The 21,036-nt window shown below is 44.2% G+C and overlaps 1 protein-coding gene across 6 annotated transcripts in view; it reads right to left on the bottom strand.

The window, feature by feature from the left end:
* Positions 1 to 21,036, bottom strand: part of mprip (myosin phosphatase Rho interacting protein) — a 91,355-nt gene that overhangs the window by 32,207 nt on the left and 38,112 nt on the right. For 5 of the 6 annotated variants that reach the window (XM_031892805.1, XM_012970849.3, XM_002935836.4 and 2 more), the window contains exons 4-7: positions 6,083 to 6,231; positions 4,016 to 4,100; positions 2,606 to 2,798; positions 2,365 to 2,518 (exon numbers count right to left, since the gene is read on the bottom strand). In XM_031892805.1, the coding sequence (XP_031748665.1) occupies positions 2,365 to 2,518; positions 2,606 to 2,798; positions 4,016 to 4,100; positions 6,083 to 6,231 (581 nt within the window). The other variant, XM_031892806.1, reaches the window with a different exon arrangement.

Below are 21,036 nucleotides of genomic sequence, written 5' to 3'. Positions count from 1 at the left end.
GGCTCTTTAACAAAGTTTTGTTCGGAAGTCGGAGTTCCCCTTTATATACTAATCAATTAGGCATAAATTAAGAATTTTTGCGGAAGAACGAAGGCAGACAGAAGAGGATTGTTTCCTTGCAGCTACCCCGGGCTGGGGCGTTTTTCCCCTAACAGGAGCACCAATCCTGGGGTATCAGGTAATTGATTACAATCACTGGGGGGTGCTTAACATTTTGGCATCCCCTCAGTGATTGTACCTTTTCCTTCTCCTTTAAGCCACCTGGGGGGGGCTTCTTTAGCCACTGCTGCAATAGAGATAACTAGCCCCCAGCGACAGCTGGCTGAGAATCATGGGACCCCCCAGAAAAGAAACAGCAGCAAAAGCCAAAGTGTTTCCCTAGGCAGGAATAAATAATAAATTATTCACGGAAGCCAAGCGTTCAGCCAGCCCCTGAGAAATACAGTGAGCCGAGACTTGCACGGGGGGCTTGCCTGCACTCGCCTGTGTGTGATAAAGCCTGCTACAATGGTATGTCTTGCATCCGTCTGCTCACACAAACCCAAGCGCTTGCTCTGTTGCCGTTCAATGGCAGCCTGTGCGAATAGCCCTACATGCTTCAGTTAAGCTCCATGGAGCAGGAATGTCGCTGCCGGTGCGCAGTACAGGCAAGGCATGGGCCGCACAGCTAAATGGGAGCGGATCAGCACTAAGGACTGCAGCTGTATACAAACCAAAAGCTTTATTCTCCGTGTGACAAACGGCACAATGAGGCACACACAGGGGGGAAATATTCCCAGCAAACTGGTCGGACGCGTTTCACACCTGAGCGCGCTCAGCCTTACGGCACCTGGTTTTCTGTAGTCCTCCCCATGTTGGTGTGGGTTCCCTCCGGGTACTCCGGTTTCCTCCCATATGCCAAACACATACAGGCGGGTTATTTGGCTCCTGGTATAGCCGACCCTAGTGTGTGTAAACAGTAGGGAACCTAAGCTTGTAGGTTCCATTGGGGAAAGGACTGAACCACCTTTGTACTGTGTAGGTACTACTGCTATATAAATAAAGCATAATTAATATGTGCCCATACCCCTATCCCTAGCTTGTCTGTGTGCTGGAAGGCTGCTTATGGCATTCTCTGACTAACAGAAATTGGAGGTGGTGTGTCATGGTTAGGCAGCCCCAGGGGAAAGTCTATCCCTGGAGTCAAAAATACCAATAGCCCATTTCCTCACAGACAGGCATCCACGGAATCCAGTATTATTGGATTCGGCCGAACCCTGAATACTTCGTAAAAGATTTGGTTGAATACCTTACTGAATCCGCATCAGTAAATTAGGATATGGAAGGGTTAAAGAAAAAGGAAAGGATTCGGATTCAGCCAGGAGTGTGGATGCGGCAGAATTCGAATCCTGCTGAAAAAAAGATGAATCTTGGCCGAATCCTGGATTGGGTGCATCCCTGGCCCCAACATGGCAACAGAAGGATTCTGGTCACAAATAATGTCCCTACTAGTTATTAAATGCACCCAATTTTAGGAACTTCTGAAGAATAAAAGTAACAAACAAACAAGAAAAACACCAGTAATACCATTGTGGGCCCCAGGAAAAGTCGGATTTACTAGTTTTACTGATTATTATCTTGGACAGCTGAATCTCCTGCATTGCAACAGCCAGCTCTTCTATTGTGGGGGCTGGAAACACACGTTGCAGATACACGTTAGGAACACGCAAGACGGTTAGTATGATCAGCCACAAGGGGTCAGCGCACAGAGTTAGTACAGACAAGGCTGTGCATGTTATGTATCACACCAAACGGTATTAGTACGGTCAGTGAGACAGACAGAGCAGGGAAGGGCACAAAGTTCTATGTCAGGCCTGGGCAACCTGTGGCCGCCCCATGCCTTGCATGTCAGGAAGTGCTGCTGTCTAACAAAAGTAAGCATTTAATTTATATACAGTGTTTATGCTCAATGATAAGGGCTGCTCATAAAGGGAACTTCTGACACTGCAGATGTTAGTGATCATGCAGTTACATTGGTGACAGAAAAGAACAAATATGGCCGCTGTTACGCTAAGGATACATGCACCAGCAAACACTCACCTTCTCTGCTGGCCAAACAGGCGTGCCACTTCCTCTCTCCCAGGGCTCCTTGCCCGATTCTGTTGCTCCAGCCTTCTCCGCTCTACCTGGAAAGCGTCTCTGTGGCTGATCCTCCGGGCACGGGGCACATCTGCCAGAATGGCATACTGCCGGTTGGCAATGGAGACAGTGCTATGCCCGTTGTGGTCTCCCACATCCATACTGTGTTTGCGCTGAGGAGTAGACAAAGTACCTGGGGGAGAAAATGGGTCCAGTTCCGGGCTGTGTGCATTGTAGTCACTGTACCTGCTGGGAGCGTCGGGCGTGGAGGGCGAAGGAGGCGTTTGCGGAGGCTGTTCCTCTGTCTTCAAGTCTTTCATCTTCTCCAATGAAAAATAGCCGCTTTCCACACGAGTCTTACGGCCGCCATCTGTGCGATCGCCGTTCACGAGACCTCCATCTTGAAAGCAAACGTACAATCAGGTTGTTCATAAAGGAACACAGGTATGAACTAGGCGAGCGCCAATCCCATTCACCCTGCTCTCACCTGGTTTACTGTCTGCCATGGGCTCAGTAGGGGAGGATGGCATCTGCACCGGGCTCTGAAGGGGGCTAGTGCTGTTTTCCTGAGCCTCTTTACTTTTAATTTCCTCCTGCCACAGTGTGGATTTGGTGGCTGGAACTTTCTCTGCACCAGGGATTCCGCTGCTGGTCACTGCCATCTTGGCTGGTCCGGGCTCCTGAGACAAGTACAAGAGTCATCACGCAATACAAAGGCAATAAAAATGACAGCCAACCAAGAAGCCACCAACAAGATGAAAGAACCACGGCCAAGTCTTTCACCTGAGCATCCAGGAATGTACAATAACTAAGCACTGGTACCAGTTGAGTTGGTTGGACTGTTTACAACCCCCTAAAGTGCATCTGCAACTACAACTTCCTATGCCCTATGCCACTAACTGGAAGGGGATTATGGGAGTTGCAGCTGAAGACGATATAAACAGAGATTCTCACAGCCAGCAATAGGGGGCAGTAACAAATACTTCTACAACTAATTTTTATTCCTCTCTTTTAAAACTGCTACACCAATATGGATTCTCGCTTAACCTCAGCCCAGTGGATGTAGCTACCCCCCCATGTGTGTTTGTGTACATTACTTACACAGTGTTACATCAGGCCTGAGTTATGTTCTAACACAGTGCTGTGCATAAATACATCCACCCTTTTATATACAACAAGTGAGACAGCAGCTGTGGAATCTCATACCCCCCACAAGAGCAGATAAGGTCAGACCACCCACACATATATAATGCGCATACCTTATTCACGTCATCAAGAATAGCGCAATTTATTGGGGGCCACTAGAGGTGCTCTTCAACAATGTATGGAGAATACATGGCTGAGGGGTCGTAAGGGAACAATTCTTGGCAAAATGAGGCCGTTATTGAGATCCCATTCTATATGTTGGCCAGGCCCACTGCCCAGGCGATCAGTGGGCTAATTAATTATTGGGCTGCCCTGGTAGAATGGGCTGTGCTAACTTAAGGTGGCCATACACCTTCAGATCCGCTCACTTGGCGATGTCACCAAGCGAGCAGATCTTCTCCCAATATCTCCCCCCCCACGGGTGGGCGATGTCAGGCGAATCCAGGCTAATTCGGACTTAGAACGACAGGTATAGGCAAAGTCGGACTGGGGACCACATCAACGAGCCGATGCATTCCCTGATCCGACTAAATTTTTTACCCTGCCCGATCAATATCTGCCAGATTTCAGGCCAGATATCGGCCGGGCAGGCCCGTCGTTAGTGCCCCTACACGGGCCAATTAGCTGCCGAATTGGTCTGAGGGACTGATACCGGCAGCTATAATCGGCCCGTGTATGGGGACCTTAAGTGGTTAAAGCCAGAATTTGTAAAAAACGGGACCCAACATTAAGGATTACACCATACAGTTACCTGTGGGGTGGGAGGCTCCACTTTCCTCTTCTTCTTCTGATTTTGCTTGTTGGTCTTCGGATAAACAATGAGCATCTCGAGCCACCTGAGAGCAATGGGGAAGTAGTTGAATGTTTAGCATTAGGTTCCACACAGTAAAAACACACTTTAAAAACTGTTGGACTACAACTCCCAGCATTGCCGAACATATTATCAAGGGTTAGTTAATATTTAGTATGATGTAGATATTGATATTCTGAGGCAATCTGCACTTGGTCTTCAGCAGCTCAGCTAGGCTGCACTCTGGTTTCTAGGGTCTTATTTACCTTATCAACCAGTGGGTTGAGCAAGAGACAGAGAATATGAATTGGAGAGAACCTGCATAGATAATTATTAACAAGTAAGGATAACAATAAAATTGTAGCCTCACAGAGCAAAAGTTTTTGGCTGCCGGGGTCGGTGACCCCCATTTGAAAGCTGGAAAGAGGCAGAAGAGGAAGCGAAATGATTCATTAACTATAAAAAAAAAAATAAAAAAAAAGAATAACGGAAACAGACTGCAAAGTTGCTAGGAATAGGGCATTCTATTAGATACTAAAAGTTAGTATCTAGCTAACTTTTAAAGCAAGCTGGGAGTGGTAGGGCTCTTAAAGCAACAACGTTTGATGGCCCCCCCACCTTGGCGGAGGCTGTGGGCCAATGCAAGAGGATACTCAAGAGGAATCTGCCTGCTCCCTGTTCTTATATATCCCTATATCCACCCTTCTGATGGGTCACAATGTACTATCAGCAAGGCAAAACTATACTGGAATCTCACCATGTTAAAGTGGCTGATTGTCTGTGCAGGATTCTCATTGGAGTATCCTATTGCATGCATAATTCAGCTTGGCCCACCTACTTGGGAAACCAGGAAGTACAATTGGAGAGGTTTTTGGAATGCGTACATAACATTATGGCCATATGTTCCACGCAGAAATGGGATTTCCAGCGGAACAAATGCCATCGCTTTCCCATCATACCCCAGGGTGCAAGGAAGAAGAGCCTGCTAAGTGCATAGGGGAAGGAACACAGGGAGAACATCCGGCAGAGCAAAGAGAGCAGTGCAGAGTTTACACAATGCACAGTGAAGCATTGCAAACACAAACTCTAAGAGCAAAGAGAGACAGAGACCATAGAGACAGCTGTGAGGGCCGGGGGGGGAGGATGGATTGCAGCAAGAGAGTACAAGAGAGAACAAGCCGACTGAGCAGATGGGAGAGGAATAATTAGAACATGGGAGAGAGAGCAGCAGAGAAAGTACTGATGACACAGCACAGTCCATACAGCTGTTGCTACAGTAATGCTCCACTGCCTAAAGCTTTCCCAGGAGGCTGGCAATTGGTTCGACAACACTGAGCGGATAAGCTAGGCCTTAAACGGGTTGTTGACCTTTACAACATTTGAGACTATTTGCAATTGGTCTTCTATTTTTATTATGTGTGGTTTATGAATTATATAGATCAGCGGTTCTCAACCTGTGGGTCAGGACCCCTTTGGGGGAATAATTTTATGGCCGGGAGTCACCACAACATGAGGAACTGTATTAAAGGGTGGCGGCATTAGGAAGGTTAAGAACCACTGATCTAGATTTTTTAGCAGCTATCAGGTTGCTAGGGTCCAGATTACCCTAGCAACCAGACAGTGGTTTGAACGAGAAACTTAAATATGAATATGAGAAGGCCTGAACAAACAAGAAATAAAAAAACGACTATTATTATTACAATTGCAGCCTCAAAGAGCAAGTGTCTTTTGGCTGCCGGGGTCAGTGACCCCCATTTGAAAGCTGGGAAGAGTAGGAAGAGGAAAGCAAAACATTATAAAAAAAAAAAAAAAAAAAGTAGGGTTTCTGGGGGCTGGTGGGGTGGGAAGGACCTATCCAGGTTTACAAATAAAACATGAATTAGAAGCAGGAGGCAATTTTCTTTAAGTTTCTCCTTGCGTGAAATATGAACCTGTCCTGTTAGCTTTTGTCGGCATCTGCCTGGCACTGTGCACACCGACTAAGCCTCCCACTGTATAAACAGCAGCTACACACACACAGGCACTCACCCATTGATAATTTCTTTGTTCTCGGCCCGGATGAAATGTTCCTCTGGGGTGAGGATGCAAAGCGAGAACTTCTGCCCGGTGCGGTTCTCCCCGTCGATGACATCGGTGCACTGGTTCATGTTTATTGTCCCCTGGGGAAGCGTGGTAGGCTGCAAAAGAACCGGCAGATTTACAAACGGCATAAAGCAGTGCAAAGCATTACAATTACTCTTCTCCTGCAAGATTAAAGGGGAACTATACCCACCCAGGCAAGATAATGTAAAGTGTAAATATCCAGCACAGCTTGGGAAGACAATTAAATATGCTTAATAAAATGTGCACCCATATTCCTATTCCCAGCAACTTTGCAACTGGTCTTCATTATTCATTTTTATAGTTTTTGCATTATTTGCCTTCTTCCTTTGCAGCTTTCAAATGGGGGTCACTGACCCCGGCAGTCAAAAACTATTGCTCTGTTAGACTACAGTTTAATTATTATTGTTACTTTTTATTGACTTATCTTTCTATTCAGTCCCTCTTCTATTCATATTCCAGTCTCTTGCTGAAATCACTTCCTGGTTGCTAAGTTAAATAAGACCCTAGCAACCAGAACTGGAAATTTCAAACTGGAAAGGTGATGAACAAAAGGTGTACTACCCCTTTAACTTTTAGTATGTTATGGAATAGCCAATTCTTAGTAACTTTTTCATTAGTCTTCATTTTTTATTTTTTCATAGTTTTTGAATTATTTGCCTTTTTCTTCTGACGCTTTCTAACTTTCAAATGGGGGTCACTGACCCCGGCTGCGAAAAAAAAACTACAATTTTATTGTTATTTCTATTACTTAACTTTCTATTTGGGCCTCTCCTATTCATCTACCAGCGTCTCACTGATGCTACTGCCTGGTTGCTAGTGCAATTCAGACCCTAGCAACCAGATAGGTGCTAAAATTCCAAACTGGAGAGCTGCTGAACAAAAAGCTAAATAACCGTAAAACCACATAATAAAAAACGAAAACTAATTGCAAATTGTTTCAGAATATCACCATTCCTTTAATGGTGGACTCTTTCTGTACAGTCAGCCAGCCCTGTAGTTAGGGAAGAAACATAATAAAACTATGTTCTCAAAGCATTCAAGGAATTAAGGGCAATAATCAATGCATTGTAGATTGTAAGCTCCTTTGGGCAGGGCTCTCTTCCCCTCTTGTATCGGTTATTGATTGCTTTCTATGTTACTCTGTATGTCCAATGTATGAAACCCACTTATTGTACAGCGCTGCGGGATATGTTGGCGCTTTATAAATAAATAATAATGCATATCTTAATTATGGCTATTTTTAAAAAAATCAGTGGTTCTCTGAAAACGGCGGTGGGCAAGGGGCCTTAGCTTTCAGTCTTTATTAAGAGACTTTGTGGCTTTGAGACGGCAACGGCCCCCGGATCACTACACACAAACAGAGGCTGCTATTCAGGCACAGCTCTGCAGTCCGGCCAGGGACCGTAAAGGGAAACCAATGCGGAAATGAAGGTCTCCGTATTTATTTACAGTGCGGATAGAAGAGGAAAAAGCAGCTCATGGTCAGATGTGTCTACGAGGCTTAGGGCTGCTTTGAAAGCTGCGGTCGGCCGTCCCAAAAGAGGATCTGCCGTGCAGCCACGCTTCCTGCATCTGACGACAGGGCGACCCGCAACATAAAGGGATTATTTTCACACCCCTGTCAACACCGAGCGCTTTGAAGTGCATAAGCTTCCTACTGCGGGCGGCTGTGCCCATTATAACCTATATTTATCTCACTGAGGCATCCTAACCGGTCTCTGATTGGCTGGATAATCCCATTAACTTCCCACAGGGATGTGTGATCTGTGCATACATGTTACGTGATGATAAAGAGAGTAATAAGTAGGTACTAAGGGTAGCGTGTTCCTCTCCCACTCGGATCTATAACCACACAAAACACAGAGAGGTGTGTATCTGGCAGCCAATCGCAATGCTCCCTGGAGCCAAACTTTTTTTTTCGCATTGTCTCCATTCTATATAGGAAGGAGGGGGGTCATGTGATTGTTCTTTCTGCTGCGGGTCGTAAATTTAACTGGCATGTTGGTGGCAACAGATGGGACTAAATGCATTCCAACATCCTCAGACTGGGCCCAAACAGAGTCAATAGGTCACATGTGACCATGAGCGAGGTCACCGCCTGAAAGGGTTAAACGACTTTGCAGGAGATTCTATGATTAGGATGAGACTTATATTTTTGGCTCTGAGCTAATAAGCAAAAAAATCAAACAAAACATGTAAATGTCAAGTACGGTTTCCCCCAGTCTGCCGCTGCCTGTTCCCTCCCTGTCAGGCACCGAAGCAAAGGGGAGTCACTTCCCCAGGGATGGTACAGCCCTGTCTGATTATGTCAGGCCAATGGGAAGCTGCGGAGCCCAGAAAGCAGAGCTGCCTTCATCTACGGAATAGTTCCACTTACTCAGGGGTACAGCACCTACTGCAGCCTGATTCCGACTGTGTATAAAGGGGCCTTAGCCTGTGAGTTTGTTCCTAATATCCTTATCATTTACAGTAGGGGGTACATTATCCCTTATAATACATGAGTGATACCTAGAGTTCCCTGTATAACTCAGCCTGCAGCCTTGTGCCTTTATATGGTCACAGAACCCTTCAGTGACTTCTAATATCCTTATCATTTACAGTAGGGGGTACATTATCCCTTATAATACATGAGTGATACTCAGAGTTCCCTGTATAACTCAGCCTGCAGCCTTGTGCCTTTATATGGGCACAGAACCCCTCAGTGACTTCTAATATCCTTATCATTTACAGTAGGGGGTACATTATCCCTTATAATACATGAGTGATACCCAGAGTTCCCTGTATAACTCAGCCTGCAGCCTTGTGCACAGAACACCTCAGTGACCTCAATACACTTGGCAGTAGGTATGTTATTCCATTTAGAATTATAGGTTGTAGGTAGTTTATTCCTCTGCACTGCTGGCTCTGACTTTGTAAAGAATGTAGCAGAAGGCGGCGGAATAGCTGACCAAAACTGGCTTCTGCTACATTCTTTCCAGAGTCAGAGAACAGAAAGGGACAGCCAGACGCTGCCTCAATAGCAATTACAGTTACAAATAACTATAAAACCAGTGAGAATGTATAATGAATGTGTAGGTTGCACAGGGGAGACCAGACAAAAGAATTGCATTTTCAACCTAAAACTAGACTAGCAGGTTCCTTTGGCTCGGGTGCATGCTGGGAGTTTGTGCGATTCACAGGGTGACGGCGCAGAGGTCAGTGAGCTCTAGGTACGGCTGCAGCTACACGGCACATAAGCAAAGGTTATCTGTAGGCTGCAATGTGTATAAAGCAGCTAGGCCTGGGCTCTCCATCTCGTACACACAGCAGCCAAAAAGGGCATCTGCTCACGCACCAATATTTACTTCAGATGGAGACCTGCGCTTGGCGCTTATATTCAGCAGGGGGAAAGGCCCAGGGCGAGAACCGTGCCAGTTGGCAGGACGGGAGGGGGCCTGAAGCGAACAAAGCTCGCATTATTGTAATCCTTCCTGCAAGCCTTGGAGTAAGGGAGATGAAAGCGAGCGCAGGGGTTGTTGGTTACAGGACATGGCACGGCCGCCTAAAATTCTCCCAGCACAAAGGATGGAGAAGGAGGAGGACGGGGGAGAGCATGAAATGAGAGGAGAGACGGGGAACAAAAGGAACAGTGAAGGCAAGGGGGGCAGATAAGGTAATAGAGGGAATATCCTGTACTATTTTTGCCATATATTTGATGGGTATTAAGCTGAGGGAAAATTCAGTGGCATTTAAACGGTAACTCCACCCAAAAACGAAAGTAAAACGTTTTATAATATACAAACTGCAACGGCATTAAATCTATTTATTCATGTAATTGCTACTGAGAGCAGCATCTCATTGACTGATGATCTTTTGCTGCTGGTTCTGACTCCTGAAACAATGTAGCAGAAGCCAACAGCCCTGGAAGAACTGGCTTCTGCTACATTGTTTCAAGAGACCAAACCAGAGAGCAGAATGGATAAACAAATACTGCTTTCAATAGCAATTACATTTTACAATTACATTTTTTTTTTTTTCATTATGGTCCATAGCCTTCAGTATAAAAAAAAGTGGACAGGGGTGTGCTTTTAACCTGGTGGTGTTTACTGAATGTAAGCGAGCAGAACCCGCGCTGACGTCAGTGCAAATCCGTGCTCAAGTGTAAAGCCCCGGGCTCTGCTGAGGATTAAACACACAGAAAGATCTCAGGGCAAAAATGAAAAACAAATATACAGTGCTGACTTTAACTGGGGGGGTGTAAGGTGACTCACGGAGATCCGAATAGAGTCACGTGGGCAGTGTGTTATGGTGGCTCAGAAAGCAACAGGTGTCATTTATAGGAGCGTGAAATATACACTCCGGCCCTGGGGAATTAGCAAATTGCAACAGATGGAAGCTAAACCTGTTCAGGAGTCTGAAATCCCACTCCAAGAAATTAACCACAGCGGGCTGTTTGGGTTTCCTTTCCCCTCTTCCCATGGCAGAGAATATGTAGTGGAGTAAAATAAGGGAATATACAAGCAGGAGGGGAGGGGGGCGGCTGGGAGATGTAGAAAGCAGAGTTTGCTGTGGTCTTGTTGCACTTAACAACCAATCAAATGTTTGCTTTTAGCATGTTTTCACCAGGACAAATCTTCCCACGGCTACCAATGAACACATATTGCCTTTAAAGGGCTACTTAGGTTGGACACAGATTTGGTCAAGCACTTTGCGCGATGTTGCCCCCATTGCCCGCCCATCTGTGGGTATCTCAGCCCCTTGGGGCAGCACCGTGGCCCTGTGGTGCTTTGTATGTTATATAACAGAACCCTGCCTGAGATTAGTACTGAGTCACAGCGAGCAGTGAGTGCCAGTGAGTTGGAATGACAGGATTCCACGCACACCTATGGGTTTTTATAGCTCATAACGGGATGCATTTTTGGCAGCGATGTACAAACGTGCATTCAGAATAAGAATGAGGCATTGAAATTAAAGGGAAAGGCTCAAGGCTATGGCGTAGCCGTTTCAGTTGACATGTGGGTAATGCCAAATGTCAGCTTGCCAACAAAAGGGATAGGTCCGCAGCCATCCAACGGTTCTAAATTAGGGGGGTACAATTACAAATTGCAGAACGTGATAAAGAGGGGCTTACAGTAAAGTGGTCTTGGTTTTGGGCAGGCTGTCGGCGTGGTGGGTCATGGCCTAAATATTCTTTCTAAATATTGGAATGTATGACCGAAGCCATGGCAGCCGTAGGCTTCCTTCCTTACAAGGAGAGTGAAGTCCCACTTTATCCCACAAATATCTTAAGCGAAAGGCAAAGTGCTAGGCAGGTCATTCCTGGCGCAATACAAAGAAAAGCTAAAAATGTATTATTTAGACTGTGCAAAGCCCCGACCCATGGCAGCCGGACAATAACTTGCTGCTGGCAGGGCTGCCCATTCCTTTGCACTGTGCTCAAGGAAGAAGCGAACGTCCCTCACCCCCCCAACTGAGCACAACGTCCAAAATAGAAGCAAGCGGAAGGAGGCCTTGCAGCAGACATTGTTCCCTCTAAAGCAATGGCTTTATGGTTCTAGTTCCCTGTTGCACCCCACATTGGGTCAGGCTCTTCATTAAGTCAATGTAACGCAATAGGAAAATGTGGTGGAATCCATCATCTGACTACACCTACAGCAAACTACACCTCCCATCCTGCTGCTGCCATAATCAATAGCACAGCTTTGATTTCCTATCCCTGATGCAGGGTTGCTTCACAGAGGCGGCCATTAATACCACACACCATGAACCCAGCAGGCCCAGTTCTGCCCAGCGCTGAGGTAATTATAGGGGTTTTTTTTCAAGGTGAACTATATATTCTGACTGAAAACATAAACAGATCATGTATATCCTAATTTGTGATCAATTAAGGAATCTTATCAAACTGGCATACCCATACCAGAAAATATAGATATCATTATCCTTGATTCTCTGTTTTGTGAGTCAACTCATGTTCTCTCAATATCACCTGACAGGAAACTAATGGAAAACAGCAACAAGACCCGCCTCTGTCCATTTAAAGGTATGGAACCTGTTATCCAGAATGCATGGGACTTGGGGTTCTCTGGATAAGGGGTCTTTCCGTAATTCGAATCTCCTACCTTAAGTCTACTGAAAAAAGTATATAAACATAATAATAAAATATAAACTCAATAGGATTGTTTTGGCTCCAATAAGGATTAATCATATCTTAATTGGGATCAAGTACAGGTACTGTTTTATTATTACAGAGAAAAGGGAATCATTTAACCATTAAATAAACCCAATAGGGCTGTTCTGCCCCAAATAAGGGGTAATTATATCTTAGTTGGGATCAAGTACAAGGTACTGTTTTATTATTACAGAGAAAAGGGAATCATTTAACCATTAAATAAACCCAATAGGGCTGTTCTGCCCCAATAAGGGGTAATTATATCTTAGTTGGGATCAAGTACAGGTACTGTTTTATTATTACAGAGAAAAGGGAATCATTTAACCATGAAATAAACCCAATAGGGCTGTTCTGCCCCCAATAAGGGGTAATTATATCTTAGTTGGGATCAAGTACAGGTACTGTTTTATTATTACAGAGAAAAGGGAATCATTTAACCATGAAATAAACCCAATAGGGCTGTTCTGCCCCCAATAAGGGGTAATTATATCTTAGTTGGGATCAAGTACAGGTACTGTTTTATTATTACAGAGAAAAAGGAAATCATTTTTAAAAATATGAATTATTTGATTAAAATGGAGTCTATGGGAGATGACCTTTCTGTAATTCGGAACTTTCTGGATAATGGGTTTCCGGATAAGGGATCAGATACTTGCACTAGCTTGTGTAACCTGGCATGTAGGGTTCCCTTGGCCTTGGTACATGTGTAAGGACTCTGCTTCATACGAACCCAAGATTTTAGAGCTTAAAATGGCAGTGTTTCCATTTGGGATTATCCAATGACACACCACATTTTCATTTATTAGGAAAATACTTTTATATTACTCAGTCATTTACATATATTTACAAACTAATCATATCTATTGCTTTGCATTTGACTATTAAATTGCAGGGCTCAAATTAATTTGGATGTAAATTACGGGGAGGGGGATCCTGCTACTGTGTGTGACCGGGGTAAGGGGTTGGACAAAAATTGGATGAGTCAAAAAAAATGTGAATAGACATGTCCGTGGTTGCTATTCATATATTCAGAATTACTGGAGCCGACAGTAGAAATTAGAGGCTGTCACAAGGAGAGATCAATACGGAATGACACCTATAACACAATTTGCACATTCCAGATCTTCAGGAGAGAAGAAAGAGTTAGTCACCAAGGCCTGGCAATTCCATTCACCTTAGAAGCCATTAGTGAGAGGATATGGGGGGATTGTAGGAAATGAGGCTAGGGGCCTTCGACTAATATGACAGTCACCTGTGATTTCTCTCGGGGATCGTGGGTAATTGCACCTCCACAGGCCGCCAGAGGACAAAGCAACGCGAGACAGGAAGTGTGTGGAGGCGTCGGAAGGGAAGAAAGTTATTTTAGAAGTTCAGTTATAGAAGGAGCGGCTCAAAATGACAACAAAAAAAACTGGAAAGTAGGAGGTCATCTCATAACCATGACTCCCAAAAAAAGCCGATAAATATGGGTGAAGACACAGAGCTACTAGTAGCAGCTACTTGTTGTGACTACTAAAATAGACAATGCTGATCATTTACTGATAATCGTCTCTACGTGTGTTTTAGCAGAGGCAATTCTCAGTATTATCTATGGCAGGGTATCTTATGGCATTTAGTAGCCATGAAAAAGAAGCTGTTACTAGTAGCTCTTGTGTCTTTACCTTTAGGGTGAAGACACACAGAGATACTAGTAGCAGCTACTTTTTTCACGGCTACTGAACGCCAGAAAATCCCCTGCCATAGACAATACTGAGAATTGCCTCTGCTAAAACACACAGACAATTATCAGTAAATGATCAGCATTGTCTATTTTGGTAGCCACGACATGTAGCTGCTTCTAGTAGCTCCGTGTGTCTTTACCTTTTTTTTTTTTTTACCAGTTTCATCCAGGTACAAAATGCTTGTTATAATGGTGCTTCCCCTTACATTAATGTGTATGTAGACAATAAGCAATATCTTTCTATTCAGATCTTCTCCTATTAATTGTTCTGAGTGCAGCTTTCCTGTCCCTTGGCGGTTTGTGTAAGGATCTGATAGACTAGAGAAATTTTTAAAGACACTTCTCCAACCTATCCGATCAATGGCCAAACCACAGTCAAGTATTAAGGTTGCAGACTGATGTGCGGGTCAACCTGTACCTGACCTTAACCCATCCACGGGCAGCTCGCCAGTATTTATAGACCGGTGCCCAACCAGACAGCTCACACTTACATATACAAAAACATTTAAAAATCAATGAATTTTTCTTAACAAATGTAAATCAGAGAGCTGCACAAAATGTAAACTCTCTCATTAAGCATCATGTTTGGGTTGACATCCCCTTTAAAAGCATAAGGCAGACTGCGTTTTCAGGAAAGGGTTATATATCCCTAAACAAATGCCCTTAAGGAGGGTGTAATTGGAATATGACCCAATACCCAAAATAACTAATCCGTCTGCTTTTCTTTTTTTTTTTAAAAAAAATGCAGTCGGATTCCACCAGCAGAAAGGGGTCTGTCCGTGCCCTTATATGGCTATTCAGAGAGAGCGGATTTATCCTGCAGACGCGGCTTTCTGCTCAATCACACGGCCACTTTCTAGCAAATCAAATCTGTACCCCCAGAAGCCTCTCCATCACTCACGGCTTCTAATCTCCCGTGCCAGGGAAAGTTTGCAGAAACACTTAGAAGATTTAGCCGCGTGTTAAGGGAAAGGTGTCAGCCTGACGAAAGCTCTCCGATAAATTTTAAGGCTCAGGCATAGTTCATAAGCAGGAAGGGGGAAAGATTGGACTATTAACCTACTGCTGGGGGGAAAAGTTAATTTATAGTGTAATCTAGATTACCCTAAAAGCAACATGGCATCTGTTTATGCCTTTCTGTGCTCTGGTTCTGACTCTTGAAACAATGTAGCATGCTAGTCCTCATCAGGGAAATCAAATGGCTTTGGATATATTGTTTCAAGAATAAGGAATAGATGTGCTCTGCCCAGAGTCCAAACAGTTGGCAAGATGAGTGGTTCCTACTGAATAAGTGATAGTTGGGCTCTACCCAGAGTGCAAACAGTTGGCAAGGAGAGTGGTTCCTAAGAAAAAATAACAGATGTGCTCTGTCCAGAGTCCAAACTGAGGGTGAGGTAAGTGGTTCCTACAGAGTAAGGAATAGATGTGCCCTGCCCAGTTCCAAACAGAGGGTAAGGTGAGTGGTTCCTAAGAAAAAGTAATAGATGTGCTCTTCCCAGCACCCAGGAAGTGGTGTGATGCCATGAAAGTGCAGGTCCATGAATGTACATGTGACTTTTTAATATTTGACTTAATAAAAGGACTGTTTTTAAATCCAGCTCTCTTAGTGCTCCACATTTTTTCCTATTTCTGCATCCAGACAGAGGGCACAGAGAGTGGTTCCTAAGAAAAAATTACAGATGGAAAGGTAAGTGGTTTCTACAGAATAAGTGATAGATGTGTTCTGCCCAGAGGGCAAGTTGAGTGGCACAAAGATAATTTAACCATGGACATAAGCTACCGATAAAAAGTGGCACATAAAGACCGGCTGTAGCTTGATCCTACAAAAGGAAATGTTAGTGGAACCAGGGATATACCCTGACCAGAGAGAGGGAAAGAATAAATGACCAAAGATGCACCTAAAGAGAGTTTAACAGATGTACCCACACAGAGGGTAAGGTTAACAAAGCATAAATAATAAGCAACCACAGATGCACTCTCTCAGACCATGATGAATGGCCTACAAAAGAACAAGTACTCTGTACCCTGCCTGGACAGAAGGGGAGAGTGACTATCTATATAAGGAGGACTACTCTATGATCTCTACTATGGCATAATGAAACAAACAGGCAGGGCAATGTTGGGGTGACGGTTACTTTGTTGGTGACAGATTCCATAGCAAAATAAAGAGGTTGGAAAAGGCATGAATGGAATATATGTAGGGTAAATGATCACTATTCGTTGTGTGTGTGTGTGTAACTAGAGAAACCTGCCGAGAAATGTCATCGGTGTACCTCCTCTGAACCGTCAGAACCAGGCCGAGCGCTACTGTGTACTCTGTAACGTAGGGGTGGAACAATGGCTTGTTATGATCCTGTCACTGGTAGAGGTCACCGTGCAGCCACATTCAAAAGGTTCCCGACACCCCGAGAGAGACACCTCGCTACTACTGACATGATTTAAACCCGTAGGCGCCTCCTCGGCGGAGGCCAAAGACGCTTCATTATTCTCCCCCACCCATGCTGTAAAAGTTAGCTTTGTAGCCCTAAGTGTCTGCATGGAGGAATGCATTCTCTGTTTGTTTTCTCTCTCGGAAGGGGCTCTGGGCTAAGTTCTGTCAATCTGTTCCTTACTGGGTCTGTCCTGTTAACCGCCTAACCCTAACAGGAGGGCTTTGCAAATACATAGGAGGAACCATATTGGCAGCAAAAAGGCCTCTACAGACGCAAGGGAAAGTCCCTACAGCTGGAAATTAAAGGGGAACTCAACCAAAACATAACTTGAACTTTTTAAAAAGAAAACAATTTCAAGCAACTGCAATATACATTACCGTATATACTCGAGTATAAGCCGATCCGAATATAAGCCGAGGTACCTAATTTTACCTAAGAAAACTGGCAAAACCTATTTAAAATTACATTAATTGAGGCATCAGTGGGGTATATGTTTTTAAATATTTATTTCCAAGAAAAACAGTAAACTAGCTCTGTAAGTGGAGAAGAGGGTCAACAAAAACAATAAGAGTACTACCCCATGCTCATTGCACATTGGCAAACTGGCAGCAGACCCAGTCCCGGAGGAGATGTAAGGGCAAATAAGTATTGCTAGTGGGAGCCTAGGCCAGGGGCACTGGAGGATCTGGTTGCGGGGGGCCTAATTTGCACACAAAGGAGAGAGGGTGCTAGTCTAGAGGGACCCATGGCACCCGACTCGAGTATAAGCCGAGGGTGACTTTTTCAGCACATTTTGGGTGCTGAAAAACTAGGCTTATACTCGAGTATATACAGTAATTAAAAATATGCAGCCTTTTCCTGATCTGTAATGTAATAATATGGTTTGGAACAGATGCCTAAGCCCCGCCCCCTGTTCCCCAGCTGATCTGGCTGGCTACTTTGAGACTCAAATAAAATGCAACAGTAGTCGCCTGCCATCAGCCTGCATCCTCCCAATCCCACAATTCCCTGCACACGTGATGTCAATAAGGAAAGGAACATCACAGTGCAATGCATTGTGGGTTATGTAGTTCCTGCATTCAAGCTGTGGAGAAGTTGTAACATCAATGTTTTAGTCTCTCCTCCCCTGCCAGGATTTCAAATGATGCAGAAAGAGAAGAACTGTTTTGCAGCTGGATTTCAGCATATAAAAATGGTATTTATTCATACTTTTTGAAGGAACAGATTAGTGATAGGTATATTGGGGGTTTCTGTGTTGTGTGCGGCTCTTTAACAAATTTTGGTTATGAAGCTTGAGTTCCCGTTTGACAATAAATTCTCGCTCATTATACAAGCACAAAGGTTTGCTAGGCCTCAAGGCTTAACTGGAGTCTATACAGACCTATCAGGAGGAGGCTGCCCCTAATGAGATCTGGCTGATCTATAATGACATAACAGTTGGGCAGCCCTTGTCTCTCCCCATACAATAATACATGTTTCCTTTACTGTCCCTTTAAGGCCAGAAAGTTATTAAAAATTAAAAAAAAAAAAAACCTTCCAGCCCTTTTTCAGCAAGGAACAGCTGACCTGTTTGACAGCGAAAAGGGTTCACATCTGTTTCCAATTCCTGCTGCACACACATTTCATCTCCTAATCCTCCTGCAGATTCACACGGATATGTATGTGGGGGGGCTCAGGCTGGCAATGGGTCTGAATTTTCCAAGAACTGTTGGAAGAGACCACTAGGGTAAGGTTACCGGATCAGAACAATCCGGGACACTTCTAACTAGTACAAGTTGTGGGCTGTGCAGAATGGAAATGGATTGTTTTTGATTTGCACAGGATTTTAAAAGATCCGGTAATGTTAACCTACTATTGTAAATTACCCCCTACTGTAAATGATAAGGATATTAGAAGTCACTGAGGGGTTCTGTGCCCATATAAAAGGCACAAGGCTGCAGGCTGAGTTATACAGGGAACTCTGAGTATCACTCATGTATTATAAGGGATAATGTACCCCCTACTGTAAATGATAAGGATATTAGCAGTCACTGAGGGGTTCTGTGCCCATATAAAAGGCACAAGGCTGCAGGCTGAGTTATACAGGGAACTCTGAGTATCACTCATGTATTATAAGGGATAATGTACCCCCTACTGTAAATGATAAGGATATTAGAAGTCAGGGGATTAGTCAATTTAGCCACGTAACCTAGCCCTCAATATAATCTTGGCCTTGGAAATTCCTGAAAAACTTGCATACCTTTTATTGTCTCTTTCAGTGGAAAACTTCCCTTTGATCCAACCCTGAAAAAGTAATTTTTTTTTTTTCTTTTTTAGGAATCTGTTGAAAGTTTATCTAGGCCTGTGCCCAGTTCCAGACAATCTTGATAAAAGTTTGGAACAAGCCTGGAACATTTGGATCCGAGCAGGAAGCAGCTGGGCTCCTGGACAGTCTCTCTGATTTGCTACAGCACGTTTTGGCTGAGGATTATGGGAACTGCATCCAAGATTTCTTACGTACATTAAAGCTCTCTGTCCAATAAGAACTTGAGCACACAGAACAAGAAAACCCACAATTCAAGCTGATAAGAAAACACTAATGCTAAGGAAATAGATTTTCCATAAAATCAATATAAAATATCCCTTAACAATTACTTTTTGGGGAGGGGTTACTGATCTTTAACAGGATACTCAGGACCTGGGACTTTTTTTTAGATAAGGGGTCTTCCATAATTTGGATCTCCATACCCTAAGGGCAATGGCCCACAGAGAGATTAGTCACCAGCGGCATTTAGGGCTTTTGCTAAAAAATCATTTCAACATTACACTGGGCTACTAGTAGCAGCTAATTTTTCATGGCTACTAAACTGCAGAAAATCCTCTGCCATAGACAATACTGAGAATTGCCTCTGCTAATACACATGTAGATATAATTATCAGTAAATGATCAGCATTGTCAGTTTTAGTAGCCACGACAATTAGCTGCTACTAGTAGCTCTGTGTGTCTTCACCCTTAATAAACCCAACAGAATTGCTTTGCCCCCAATAAGGGGTAATTATATCTTAGTTGGGATCAAGTACAGGTACTGTTTTATTATTACAGAGAAAAGGGAATCATTTAACCATTAAATAAACCCAATAGGGCTGTTCTGCCCCCAATAAGGGGTAATTATATCTTAGTTGGGATCAAGTACAAGGTACTGTTTTTATAAAGGAAATCATTTATAAAAATTTGATTAAAATTGAGTCTATAAGAGATGGCCTTCCCGTAAGTGTGAGCTTTCTGGATAACTGGTTTCCAGATAACGGATCCCATACCTGTACAGGGAATAAGTACTATATATGAATAACTGGCAATTATTTGCTGGCACCATAAAAGACATAAATGTCAGTACTGCGCAACCCTACTACAGTGAGTGCCAAGGACTTGGGCCTAGTGCTTATCCTGAGTTGGGCAATGCGAGGATGCATTTAGTGTATGGGAACAGAACAATTCTGGGGGTAAGGAAGTAATTAGAGCTGACCCTCAGGCCTTAAGTACAGTTTTACTCCCCTCTCTGACCAATTTCACAACATCCTTCCCCCCCCCCCCCCCCCAATACCACCCAGCAACCCCAACGCAGTGTCACACAACGAGCCTTGCTCTGTATGTTACTGAGCCCTCTACTTCCCCTTCCCTACAGCTGGGAAAACGTAAAAATAATGCACCAATTAGGCAGGCAGCCAAGGGGGGGGGGGGAGAATATCCAAATATAGGAATGCTTGAGAAGAGCCCGGGGCGCAGGCTTCCCACAGACTGCAGGGGGCCAAGGGTGGGATCTCAAGGGGTCGAAGGCCTGAAAGCCGGGTAACTTCCCACATTAGAAATGAATAAAAATGATAATAAAAAAAAAAAAACAGTTACAGCAGGAAAGGATGAGCCTAAATTTAGGCAAGAAAAATAAAGATTTATGTATGTGCAGAGAGGGAAGAGAACGTGCATAGGGTTAGGAGATGTAGGACGCCGACAGACAGGGGCCACCGGCTTGCTAACCTTCTTCTAAGGACACCGGTGTGACTAGCTAAGGATTCTGGGACAGGAGCCAACTCCAAAATTAAAAAACACAAAAGGCGGCACAGGATTTATTCTTTTCCAGGCCCTTTGCAGTAGGAAGAGCTTTAGACAAACGGGGCGTATTCTCCACAGGCCTCAATCGTACCCAGGAACTTGTCACTAGTTTGAATGAAAACCCTCCCAACAGCACCTTGCGAGAGCCACTGTAGTTCCGAGCACACAAACCAATCAAATTATGAGTTATTGAGGCCATCGCTCGATGATCAGTGCCTGCAATGTCAATACGGTCTCTGCCATTCTGCGGTGATTTGTAGGCAAAGCCGCGAGCCCAGGGGCGGTTATTTATGCGTTAATATTATACACGTCAATGCTTTAATGGGAGTTTTGCAGGAAGACGGAAAGGCCTGACTGCTAATGGAAACTTACGCAAAATGGAATTGATGTTTCAAGGTTAGTTGTGTTCTCTCATTAACAGAAATCCATGGCAATCCATGACTTGCAATTTGCCTTAAAGGGACTATACCCCTGAACACTGTGGGGCTCTAT

The sequence above is a fragment of the Xenopus tropicalis genome, chromosome 9, assembly GCF_000004195.4.
Source record: "Xenopus tropicalis strain Nigerian chromosome 9, UCB_Xtro_10.0, whole genome shotgun sequence".
NCBI lineage: Eukaryota > Metazoa > Chordata > Amphibia > Anura > Pipidae > Xenopus > Xenopus tropicalis.
This window is presented reverse-complemented; position numbering and strand designations above follow the sequence as displayed.